This window comes from Oryza glaberrima, chromosome 1 (genome assembly GCF_000147395.1).
Source record: "Oryza glaberrima chromosome 1, OglaRS2, whole genome shotgun sequence".
Lineage (NCBI taxonomy): Eukaryota > Viridiplantae > Streptophyta > Magnoliopsida > Poales > Poaceae > Oryza > Oryza glaberrima.
The window spans coordinates 9,395,759-9,408,001 of record NC_068326.1 but is presented as its reverse complement, the minus strand read 5'-3'; the positions used below and the strand labels follow the sequence as shown (position 1 = coordinate 9,408,001).

The window sequence follows — 12,243 nt, the reverse complement described above, 5'->3', positions numbered from 1 at the left end:
GACTCTCATTTCCTTTTCTAATTTTGGATTTTATTTTATTTTTATTTCGAATTTTGATTAATCTCGTATTGGGTTCTTATATGGAAACTTCTTTCAATATTGCTTATTTTTAATTCCAAATTTTAGCAATTTTTAAATTATATTCCTACTTGGACTCTCATTTTCTTTTCTAATTTTGGATTTTATTTTATTTTTATTTCAAATTTTGATTAATCTCGTATTGGGTTCTTATATGGAAAATTATTTCAATATTTCTTATTTTTAATTTCGAATTTAAGTTATTTTTAAATTGTATTTCTACTTGGATTCTCCTTTCCTTGTCTAATTTTGGATTTTATTTTATTTTTATTTCGAATTTTGATTAATCTCGTATTGGGTTCTTATATGGAAACTTCTTTCAATATAGCTTATTTTTAATTCCGAATTTCAACTTTTTTTAGATTGTATTTCTACTTGGACTCTCCTTTTTATCTTTTTTCTTTTTCTCTGATTAATGTGGGAATTTCTAGCCCCCACAGCGAACGTGATGACTCCTTTTAAAGCTGTTTTAATAATATAATAGATAGATAGATGGTAAGATTAATTATCTCCAACACTAATATATTAGAAATATTGTCTAAACCCAAAATATTCAAAATTGACAACATTGAATTCAATCAACTCAACCAAATAAAGTTCATCTGTAAATAAATACTTAGTCCCTCTGCCCCCAAAAATATGCTTTTGAGTTTGAATCTAGATACAAATAGTACCATGCAAATAGTAAATTACACCATAATTTATTCTAAATTTGGATTAATCAAGTTAACAAATGAAAAAAGTAGCATAAGAAGAGGAAACAACCTTGCACTATACACTGTTCCACTCATCACTCACCCCATACATCGCTGTGCTCATCGCTCATCACCTTCTCTCCCAACCATCACTGAAGTTTGTGGTCGCCGGATTCGATGGCCATGAGCTCGAGTATGTCAGATCTGGTACGCCAGAGCTCATGGCCATCGGATGTAGCTCACCGGAGCCCGTGAAAGAAGGGAGGCGACAACTTTTGAAGGAAATAGTGCCAGTGATGTGAGGAGAATGAAGGAGGAGCAAGACAACGATTATGGCGATAATTTGATCATCTAGATCTAGCAACCCTTGAGCCCCCCTTCTTCCTTGTGGCCGGTTGGAGCTTATGGTGGGCATATATGGTGACCTCGATCTAGTGGCCTCCAGATCTAGTAGGTGTAAGGTTGAAGCCGCCAGAGGAGGGAGAGACGATGCAACGATGGAGATGATGGAAACTGAGCAATATCGATGATTCATGAGCACCTGACCAAAAAAGTGAACAATAAAGTAGCAGAAAACGTCGACCCCTACGTGATATCTACACCCACTCGTCTCGCGCCTATATGAGCCGGGCCTTCCTAAGGAGCGTAGTTCATTTCCTACATTTCTCTTGGCCTGGCTAACGAGAGTGCACTTTGCACAAGCGGATACAAGCTCTGACGCACCTCCGAGGGACCAAAACAAGCACCTCAATACATCCACCAATCACCATGCAAGTTACCCTCCATCCAGGCAACCAAACATGACATACTATACATGACGGCAATTGAATGACACTTGTTGAATTTTCAGAATTATTACAATCCAATACATAGTCTGGAAATATCAATAATTTTACATTATTGAAAAAAGTGAGATGACGGCATCATCTGATGGTTCTATAAATACTCCCTGAACTGGAGTTGCTCCATCCCAACAAATCACAAGCTTAATTACAAACATTGCAGCCTGACCAGTTAGCCTCTGAAAATTTCGTCACAAACTAATTAAGTTGCCCCTTCACTCCAGCCAATACACAAGTAGATCAAACCCAAGGGCCATCACAGCCATCGATTCCATCACTCCGAGAATATATAGACCGCATATCCCCTCTCGCTAGCTTGCTTAACCCTCCAACCTAACAAGCAACCAAACCCATTTTTACTTATCATATTTGGTATACTAGCCAAGTAAGTCTTCCCTCCTCCAGCTCGTCGCCTTCTTCTCCAGCTTAATTTCTCCGATCGAAATGGCGTCCCCATCGGCGGCGGCGACGGCTAGGAAGCTCGGTAGTCATCTGCCGAGGCTGCGGGACATCATCGACCACGACGACGAGGACGATGACTTCGTCGAGGAGGAGGAAGAGGAGGAGGAGGAGTGGGAGGACATGAGCAAGCGGATGTCTCGCTTGTCCGTCGAGGGCTCCGACGGCGGTGACGCCGACGACGAGGACGACGGGTACCTGCGCGGCGAGGAGGAGGAGGAGGAGGAGGAGGATGGGGACGAGGTGAGATCGGATGTCAACGGTGAGTATGGGGACGGCGGCGGCGGCGGAGGCCAGTGGCATCCGTACGGCGACGACGACCCAAGAAACCCGCAGGCCCCGTCGTCGGCGTCGCTCCCGGGCACGCCGGACCGCGGGGCGCCGGCGCCGTCGCCGTGGATGTACTCGAAGGAGTACGCGAGCGAGACGGAGGCGGCGCGGTGGCCGGGCGGCGGCGCCGGCGCCGGCGGCGACAAGCGGCGGATGCGCCACCGGCGGGAGCGGATGATGCGGGAGGTGTGGCTGGACCGGGCGTGGCAGATGCGGAAGCAGCGGCGGCAGATGCTGATGCAGGGCCAGGGCCTGGGCGCCGACGCGGTGACGGTGGTGGTGAGCGCCGCCGCCGCCGGCGGCGAGTCCCCGGCGCGTGGCGTGGCGATGGACATGGAGGAGATGCGCGCGTGCAGGGACCTCGGCCTCGACCTCCCCTGCGACTGGACCGTGGAGATCCCCTGCTACGCGCTCTCCGGCGTCGACACCGCCAGCAGCGGCGGCAACTCGCCGGCGTCCGGCAGCTGGCGCATCTCCAGCCCCGGTAAGCCATCCCATCCCATCCATTCCATCCATCCCCAATCAATCACTGTCACTAATTCATTGTTAATCACTAGCTACTTCTCAAAATCGAACCTTAATTATAATTAACTAACTACTTCCTGCTTACTTTTCACGCTTGCCTTAGCTCAGCTCTGCACGTATACAAACAAAAACCATTCTCACATCCTGCATCAGGTCCAGTCCACGTAGTGAGCAAAACCTGCAAACTAGAGGCACACCGCACGCAACAACTTGTCCGTACGCCGGCGCACGATCGGGTCAACCCCTCACCCTTGGCCGGTTGCGCCAGCTATATTACTCACGGCAATCAGCAATAAAAACAAAACTCGTTCAATCCCTCGAACGAATATCCCCTCGTTAACGAACCTACCACACACACACCGCAGGTTTGCCTGGCATGCCAGGCAGTGCACCGGGGCGGAGCACGCGTGCGCGCGCGCGTGCGTTCGTGTGTGCGGCTGGCTGCCGGTGGCGCGGCGCTGTCTTACTTGTCGCATCGGTGAAAAGCACGTAGCTAGAGAAATTAAGCTCCGGTCGTTAGTTGTTCCGGCGTCCGGACGGCGGCCGCGACCACCGCTCGTGTCGTGCGCCCCTGTCTCTCCGGCGTACGTGCGTTTTGTTTGTGCGTACGTGCTTTTGCTTGGCTTGGCTGGTGGAGCGATTGGGTCCGTCTGGACCGGCGACGTACGAGTGTTTGGTCGCCACGTTTTTCGCTACATGCCGGCAATGTGCATGCAGAATCATTCTGTTCATGCCTTCCGTAGTTCCATGCATGCACTTGTAACTGGCTTACACGTAGAGCTCGATATGTTTGTGTGGTCACATCATAATTAAGCGCTGCATTAATTAATTTTTTTTCCCGGGAGGCATCTTAAAATTTCGGCCACGAATTGATCGATTCGTGCACGTACTGAAAACGTGCATGAAAAGTGAGAGTATATAGTAAGCTAATTTACTGGAGCGACAGGTAGGAGCTGCATATATGATTGGGCACCTTTTTCGCTTTGTCGCGAGCTTTTGATTCTTCCTTCCTGTTTGATGGAGCATCAATACTCTATGTATATATATGCACTACGGTTTCGTTGGTTAACATTAGAATTTTACGTGTAACATGTGTAAAATTTTTTTCTATCAATTCTTTTCTTCATCATATATAAATCTTGAGGTAATCCGATAGTCACAAATCTAAAAGTTTTTGAGCAGGAGTTTTCTAGCAATTCCTTATATATATATATATATATATATATATATATATATATATATATATATATATATATATATATATATATATATATATATATGATTGGGCGCCTTTTTGGCTTTGTAGCAAGCTTTTGATTCTTCCATTCTTGTTTGATGGAGCATCGATACTCTATATATATGCGTGACACGAAACGTGGTTTGATTATTTGGTTTTGGTGGCATGCAGGTGACGACCCCAAGGACGTGAAGGCGAGGCTCAAGGTGTGGGCGCAGGCGGTGGCGCTCGCGTCGGCCTCCCGGCTGGGTTCTTGATACATTTTTATCGATCGTCGTACGTGCCATCAACCAACGTTTTGTCATGAGATTGAAATAGTGTATTCGAAAAAAAAAATTCTCCCCTCTTTCGTCGGCTCGGCTGTCACGTGTCAGTCCTCTTCGTCGAGCAATAAGTACATCGATCAGCGATCAGCTCTTCCTTCAAGCGTGTGTGTTTCCACTGTACATAACTTGGAAGTCCAGGAATAAGTATGTGTGAAAAAAAAAAGCATTAGCGGCGTGTGCAATCGCCAAAAAAAAATGGAAGAAAAAAATATAAAAAGAAGTTGTTTCCACATAGTGGTTAGGTAGCTATAGCTGTGTAGATTTACAGGTGGCACGTGTTGCTTGGTGACACGTGTTTTTCTTTCTTTCTTTCTTGTATTTTATTTTCTTTTCTTTTCTTTTGCCTCGGCCGGCCGGCAGGGGGTGTGGCCCACCGGGAAAGAGTAAGACAGGAGTGTTCGTGCGTTCCATGATTACAGGAGTGCGGGTGAAGAAAACCTAAGAAAAATTAAAAGAAAGTTGTTTCCATGGAAGGTGTGTGTGTGATCCTGGGGAGCAAGCTAGGCCATCCAACTTGCTGGTGTTCAATTCACGTATTGTGATTTTGCAAAGGGGGGAGATGGATAGTTCAAATGGTTCCTAGATAGCTACTACAGATAGAAGAACAACTCCCTCTTAATCGATCGGCCGGTGTAGATCTACTAATGCATTTTTAGTGTTCAACCCAAATGTAAGAGTATGTGACTTAGATGGATTAACATCGAGTTTTTTTTTTCCCTTCACATGTTTAGAATGATGTTATCTTTCAGAAATCCGACTTGACTTATTTATAAATGTTGAATAGGATACTTATGCCCACCAATGCCGAGTGAAATTTCTTCGATCATGTTTCTCTTATCCTTATATGCTCATAAGCTAAAATTTTAATTTTAAAACTTAATTTTAAAGTTAATTTTCTGGGGTTTTATCCATCTTTATTTTACAGTATTTGTTTTTAATCACTAAGGGCACGTATATAAAAAAATTACTCATAAATTATTTTTTAGTTACTAATAATTACTCCGTATGGATAAACATAAGCATAAGCTAGCGAACCAAAAACTTAGTCGTCCAAGGGCAGCTCACCACAATTCACAATTCTGCAAGGCTACTTATTAGGAACACGACCAAGCTTCTTTATAATGTCCATCCTCTCCAGAGCATGCAAAAAACAGCATGACGGTTATCCAACTATGGTGTCTGGGAAAGATTTCATTATCTATGTCTTCTTTGTATGAGTGAAGTTAAAAATTTTTAGATTTTGTTATAACCATTTGGATGGTTTTTAAAGAGACATCCTCAAGGAATAAAAATAGTTTGCCATTACCCTAGCCTATCTCGAATCATATCTAATCTTTTCTGACCATCAAAGATTTAACCTTACCTTAGTTACCCTCAACTGTTATTGGGTGATGTCTTACGGAGGTGCCAACAAATCGGGCGCTCGACTTTTTTTTTTGTCAAAAAACAGGCGGTGTTTCACCAAGTAGATCGAAAATATTTTACTAAATAGATCGAAAATGTTTCAATCTTCTAAAAAGTTGAAACACAACCAAATCACTTAATGAAACATTTTGCTACAATGCATGAAATAACGATTTCCAAAAAATCGAACGTTGTTTCACCCAATATAAAAACAATGTTTCAGCAATAGCGAAAGAATGTTTCAATTCTTAAAAAAACTGAAACACGGTCAGATCGCTAGATGAAACAATTTGGTTCAACGTATGCAACAAACAATTTAAAACCATTGCAACACTTAAACCCTGTGTACATCAACAAACTACGTGTCCATCAAGATAAAATTATTAAACAATATCAAAAATCCATTGCAACATTTGATCCATACATAGTGAAACATCACGAGTACACTAGCAGAAACATTGTTGGTGAAATAAAAAATGAAACGGATCCCCTTAATAGGGCGTTTCCGTTATATCCGGGCGGCCGTTGCAACGAGCGCGCGTGGTGGGGGTGCGGAGGCGTGGCGCGGCGCAGGGCGCCCGATTTTTTCTCCCCCATCAGGCACCTGATGCGGAGGATTCGTGATGCCTTACGGGTTACTAATAGAGGGACCCGCCCCTACGGGGCCGGGGGCGGGGCGAATTTCTCACCTGCGGGTTTCCGGGGACAGGGCCCCGATCATTTCCGGGGGCGGGGACGCGTAATGTGTTTCACCCGCGGGTGACCCGTGGGGCCCTGGATTCCTAAGAAATTAATGAGGAGATGGCCCATCAAAGCCCACCAATCCATAAAAAACTTTGACTCCCTCATGCCGTTCCCAATCCCTCCGGACCTCCCTCACGCCGCACTCCTTCCCGTAATCGCATCCCCGTAACTCTCGCCCCCACTCCAACGCGCCTCACCATGACGACGCAGCAGTAGTCGGCGCTTCTTCAACATAGCAACCACCTCAATATCATCTCCCTCCATCCTGAAGTAGCGGCAGCCTAACATCCCTTCTCTCCATCCTGAGTTGCTGACGCGGCAGTGGCTGGCGGTATCCAAAGAATGGTGGATGGTAGCGTCCAAAGGATGGCGGCATCTAGTGGCCAGCATCGACCTTCTCTCCCTCTATCTCGATGCGGTGTCACCGCCGGCAACGCTCCTTGCCTCCTCCCAGGTACATCGTCTCTTCTTCGTTTCCTTATGTGTATGCTTGACTGTTTGCTCCCTCCATCTGCAGGGCCCTGACCGGTTTTCGGGGACCCGGCGGGGACAGGGGCGGGGAGCAATTTTGACCCACTTCTATGATCGGGGGCGGGGGGCGGGGGCGTTCTTACCCAACCTGCCCCCGACCCGCCCCGTTGCCATCCCTAATAGAGGATGTACGGAGTGTTTGGTCTGAACTTTTATCATGGACGTGACTATACAGTTAGTGGTAGCTACCACTCCATCTATAAGAGACACCATCCACCTATACTTCAAATACAATTTTCTCTTAAACTACTCATTCAATCTACCATCCGATTACACCGTTGTATTCGTAACAATTAAATCTTTACATCAATATCTCACATGATTATATTTTGATGAAAAATCACAAATTACTTTTATGATATGTCTAAATTACTTTTAGATTTCACTAAGTTACTTCTTAGACATACAAAAGTAAATTCAGTAAAGTTTAAAAGTAAGTAACTTATAACAAAAGAAAGTAACTTTAATTAATACCTTTTTTCATTGAACAAATTATCATATATATATAAGTTACTTTTTAAGATTTGATTAAAATACTTCCTATACATTCATAATGCTCGGAGGTGATTACTTTTATTATTGTTTTTAGTTAATTCCATAATTTGTGCTGATTAATTTAATTTCTAGATAGAGTCATGTTTTTATCTCTACAACGGATTTACTTCAAATGACATGTCAAAGTTACATTCATTTTGTTCTAAGTTACTTCTATAATATATAATATATGTAAATTACTTTTACGCTTTACTGAATTTACTTTTGTATGTCTAAGAAGTAACTTAGTAAAATCTAAAAGTAATTTAGACATATCATAAAAGTAATTTATGATTTTTCATCAAAATATAATCATGTGAGATCTTGTTGTAAAGATTTAAATGTTACGAACACAACGGTGTAATAGGATTATAGATCGGATAAGTAATTCAAGAGAAAATTTTATAAGAAGAAAAAAAATATGCACAACCTAATAGCAAAAACTACTTGGATGCATGTCTGTAACACTACTAGTACTTCTCATGTAATTGTCCGTGTCGCTCGTTAAGTCTAAATCGAGATGCCTCTCGAAATAGATTTTGCGTTTCATCATCCGATCCTAATCCCATGCATGCTCTAAATTTGGGCTATGCGCTCTCTTAAATTTGGCTCATATGCGCAGGCAATTTTAGCCCATATGCGCTGCCAATGTCGGGCCAAGTGCGTTGGAAATTTCAGCTCATGTACGCTGTTAATTTCGACCTACAGGCTCTGGCAACTGCGGCCCATGGAAGCTACCACTTTCCAGAGAGAGCTCTCAATTTGGAATAAGTTTCCTTTAGGTCCCTTAGTTTGTCGTCAGGTGAAATTTCATCCCTGAACCGAAATCCTATCTATAAATCCTAGTATATATTTATCACCAACAGCTGAGATTTAGTTATACCACGTCATTAAGAAATTTTAAGCGGCTAGATTAAATCCTAATATAATTAGCCGTTCTATCATATGTTTTAGTACAGTTATCAATGTTTAAACAGGATAAGTTCAGGCTCTAGGGCCGCGTAACAGCATGACGCATTACAATGATCAAGTTCCCACCGTTGATGAAAATTGTTGCCAGCAAACGGTCTTTACTGATGCAACATAAGAAAAGACCAGTAATTCGAGTTCCACTGGATAAGAGTAACTTAAAGTTCTAAGCTCATCAAACAGGATATCACTGGATAAGAGGGATGTTCATCTATCTTGCCGAATGCCTCGCAAGTATCCTCACTATACCAAAAGTGTTCTAACAGAACAAGATTCAATTAGCCCTCCCCTAAGATTCAATATGCCGCAGAACAAAATGAAAAATGTTGGCTTAATCCGACAACTGAACCATTTGACTTAATCAACCGTCCACGGGCAGCTCGCCACAATTCACGATTCTGCAGGGCTGCTTAGGAATATCGGACCTGCTGGTTTCTTGTGATTCAAGATTCTTCACCACGTCCATCCCCTCCAAGACATGCCCAAAGACAACGTGACGATTGTCCAACCATGGTGTCTGAGAAAGATTTTATTATTGAGAGTACAGAGTCAATAAAGATGTCCAGGAGTTTGGTTAGACCCATCAACTGTAAAGAAATCTAACAAAGTCTAAACAGAACTAATGTCGAAAATTTTTGCACATTTTTCTCTTCCTCAAAATTGGAATACTCAAGGCTGTTTAGATTAGTAAGACAAATAACATTTTAAGAGAGATGGAGTCAAGTACCAGCAGCCATTCATTAGTGTTAGACCTTTTGCCACCAAGGATTTGAGTTTTAGTCTAGGGCTAGGAATCTATCATTGCTTTAAGGACTTATACCGGTTCAACACCTGATTTAGTTCTTTGAAGTGACTGAACTAAAGTTGTCCATATCATGACTCATACTGTAGTATTTTACGATCTTACGCTCTTGCCAAACCATTAATGGTCGAGATCTTACAGTGATCCTTTTATCAATCCTATGATCTCAACACTACCAGCATGAACTAGCCCATAAATATTCGTTCATATTGTAAGGCAAAATAAACTTAGAATTACTGCCATTTTAGATGTGCATGAGAACGAGACTATAATTTGTCAGTGTTACAAATTTAGGATGCCCTATTGCCCTGTCCAGTAGTAAAATCGTGAATGAAAAAAAGTTGCTTTATACTATCAGGAGTTTCTTACCTTCACAGTACAAATGAAAAATTGGCTTCCATTTGTGTCAGGGCCAGCGTTTGCCATGCTTAGTACACCAGGACCGGTGTGCTTTACTGAAAAAGGATACAAAAGATGGATTATGATATGTACAGATAAAGAAGGGCTTCATTGTAGGAACTACTAGACTGGAACCTATACTTGACAAATTATGACACTTCAGAGTTTAGAATCAGATGTGCCATTATTTTGTTCCACGGAGCACCTTTTACTATCCATGACTCCGTGTAAACAATATGCTTGAGGATCATGCATGCTGGAAATTAACCAAAGTATTTTTCTCATGTCATCATGATTGCAAAAACCAGTGACAAAATGAGGAAATTTACCTAAAGATTAGCACCTTTGTAGTTATCGTTGCTTCAATTGATTGGTATGTTCTGGATAGTTACAATAACGCATGGTACTAAATTTGAAAGTTTGTATTTTTTTTCGCTGGGCTGGTGGAAGGATGCCGCCTGATTTTATTAAGATATGGGAGAAAGGTTCGAGTACATAACAACAGGGTTGTTGTGACTGCCTAAAGCAGTTGCAGTCAACTGCTAGGGGGAAAGAACACCCCAAGCTCATCACAGCAAGCTAGGATTGAATTACTTACATGTAAAATTTTCATCGTCAAAACATTCACCATAGATACTCCTACCACCAGTACCCTGTGTTACAAAAGCTTAGTACATCAGCAATAAAAAAAAAGGGCGACCCTTTAGCATGCAAAACAGAGAAAGAAGAAATGTTCATAAACACTGTAAATAAGATTGGCAACGTAAGAAAGAATATATCAGCAGTAGGTAAATGAGCTATGGGGCTATTAGGTCCTTTTTCCAATATACAAATATACATATAAATCTACACCTATATCTAACAGCTATCTGCCTATGCGCCCATCTTAACTCCAAAGTTGAGTACACTTTGCTCGTCATTTATGGTATCCTTTCCTACCCCTTTCTCCAATCTGAATCTGAACATTTTTGTGCACACTGCATCCTACTCTCAAATTAATTTGCACATACCGTGCAGCAGTAATGCAGTAGTGCAAGGGGATGGACCAATGCAGGCATGCAGCAATGCTAAATGAAGATAACTAGCTCAGTCATATTGTTCACCCCCCAAATTAATTTGCACACACAGTGCAGTGGTTGAATGAAATGGGACAGATAAGTCCTCAATTCAGCAGCAGAAACTAGTACAATAGCCATTACAGCATCTGCATTTGGATGTGCAACTCTCACATTGTTGTTCTCGAAGTCCCCGCCCTGAATCATGAAGTCCTTGATGATTCGGTGGAAGGAGCAACCCTTGTACCCGTAGCCCTTATCACCTGCAAAATCAAGTAAAACAGAAAATAAGCGTTACTACCAATCTGGCAATTTTGATGGCGAAATGGAGATCAGATTATCAACGAGGGGGGGCCGAACCGACCAGTGCACAGGGCGCGGAAGTTGTCCACCGTCTTGGGGACGACTTCCCCGAAGAGCCCGATGACGATCCTCCCCGCGGGCTCCCCACCGACCTCGACGTCGAAGAAGCATTTGTTGGTCACCTTCGCCTGCAGCTCCACGGCCCCCTGCAGCAGACAGACAGACAAAATTCGATTACTGATGAAGCTCAGCACGCCGGCCAGGCCAAGGGTCGGTGAGCCGCGGGTGGTGGTGGGGGAAGAGAGGGCTTGCCTCTGCGGCCGCCGCGCGGACGACGAGGTCGGCGCCGTGGCCGCGGGGCGCGGGGCTGGAGCGGAGGCGGAGGCGGAGGCGGAGGCGGAGGCGGAGGCGGAGCGGGAGTCCGCCCGAGGGGGCGGCGGTGCGCGCGCAGCCGAGGGAGAGGAGGCGGTGGCGCGGCGGCGCGAGGGCGGAGGGGGAGCACACGGCCGGCCTGCAAGCCATGGCGGTGGGGGAGCTCCTGCGTCGGCGTCTGCGCTTGCTTGGCTTATCGGATTCGGATTGGAGAGTGCTCGCGCTGGCGCGGCGGCAGGAGCGGCTGGGGTAGGTGAGGTCTCGGCCGTCTCGCCGCGCGCGTGGAGATGATGACGACCGTTTTTTCTTTTTTTTTACGGATTTGCTAGAAACTGTCGCAAGTTTTTTTTTTTCCAAAACTTTTATATATGTGAGCATCGGATCGCCTTAAGATTTGAAAGAGGAAAATTTCCCACATGTATTACGCATAAAATCCCAGTGCTATTTAATTAAAGTATTATTAAATACAAGTTTTAATAAACTATATTGTGGTTACAACGTAGTTACACTGTAGTTACAATGCAATTACAATGTGGTTGCACTCCAATTATACAAACTCTAGATACACCCTTTTTTATTTTATATTTATTTTTCTCAAAGATTTACAAAATAAATTCTAATTTCAAAGTTTTAATATA

At 43.6% G+C, this 12,243-nt stretch overlaps 2 protein-coding genes across 2 annotated transcripts; one reads left to right on the top strand and one right to left on the bottom strand.

The window, feature by feature from the left end:
- The first annotated feature begins 1,844 nt into the window (after positions 1-1,844).
- On the top strand, positions 1,845-4,950 carry LOC127772643 (uncharacterized). Its single transcript, XM_052298599.1, has 2 exons — positions 1,845-2,888; positions 4,338-4,950. The coding sequence occupies exons 1-2, from the start codon at positions 2,060-2,062 to the stop codon at positions 4,421-4,423; spliced, it is 915 nt and encodes a 304-aa protein (XP_052154559.1). The 5' UTR covers positions 1,845-2,059; the 3' UTR covers positions 4,424-4,950.
- Positions 4,951-8,745: 3,795 nt separating this feature from the next.
- On the bottom strand, positions 8,746-11,917 carry LOC127772632 (peptidyl-prolyl cis-trans isomerase A1). The gene is made up of 6 exons (XM_052298588.1): positions 11,546-11,917; positions 11,295-11,439; positions 11,105-11,193; positions 10,474-10,528; positions 9,846-9,931; positions 8,746-9,191 (listed from the first exon to the last, which is right to left on the bottom strand). The coding sequence occupies exons 1-6, from the start codon at positions 11,753-11,755 to the stop codon at positions 9,036-9,038; spliced, it is 741 nt and encodes a 246-aa protein (XP_052154548.1). The 5' UTR covers positions 11,756-11,917; the 3' UTR covers positions 8,746-9,035.
- Between the last annotated feature and the right edge of the window lie 326 nt (positions 11,918-12,243).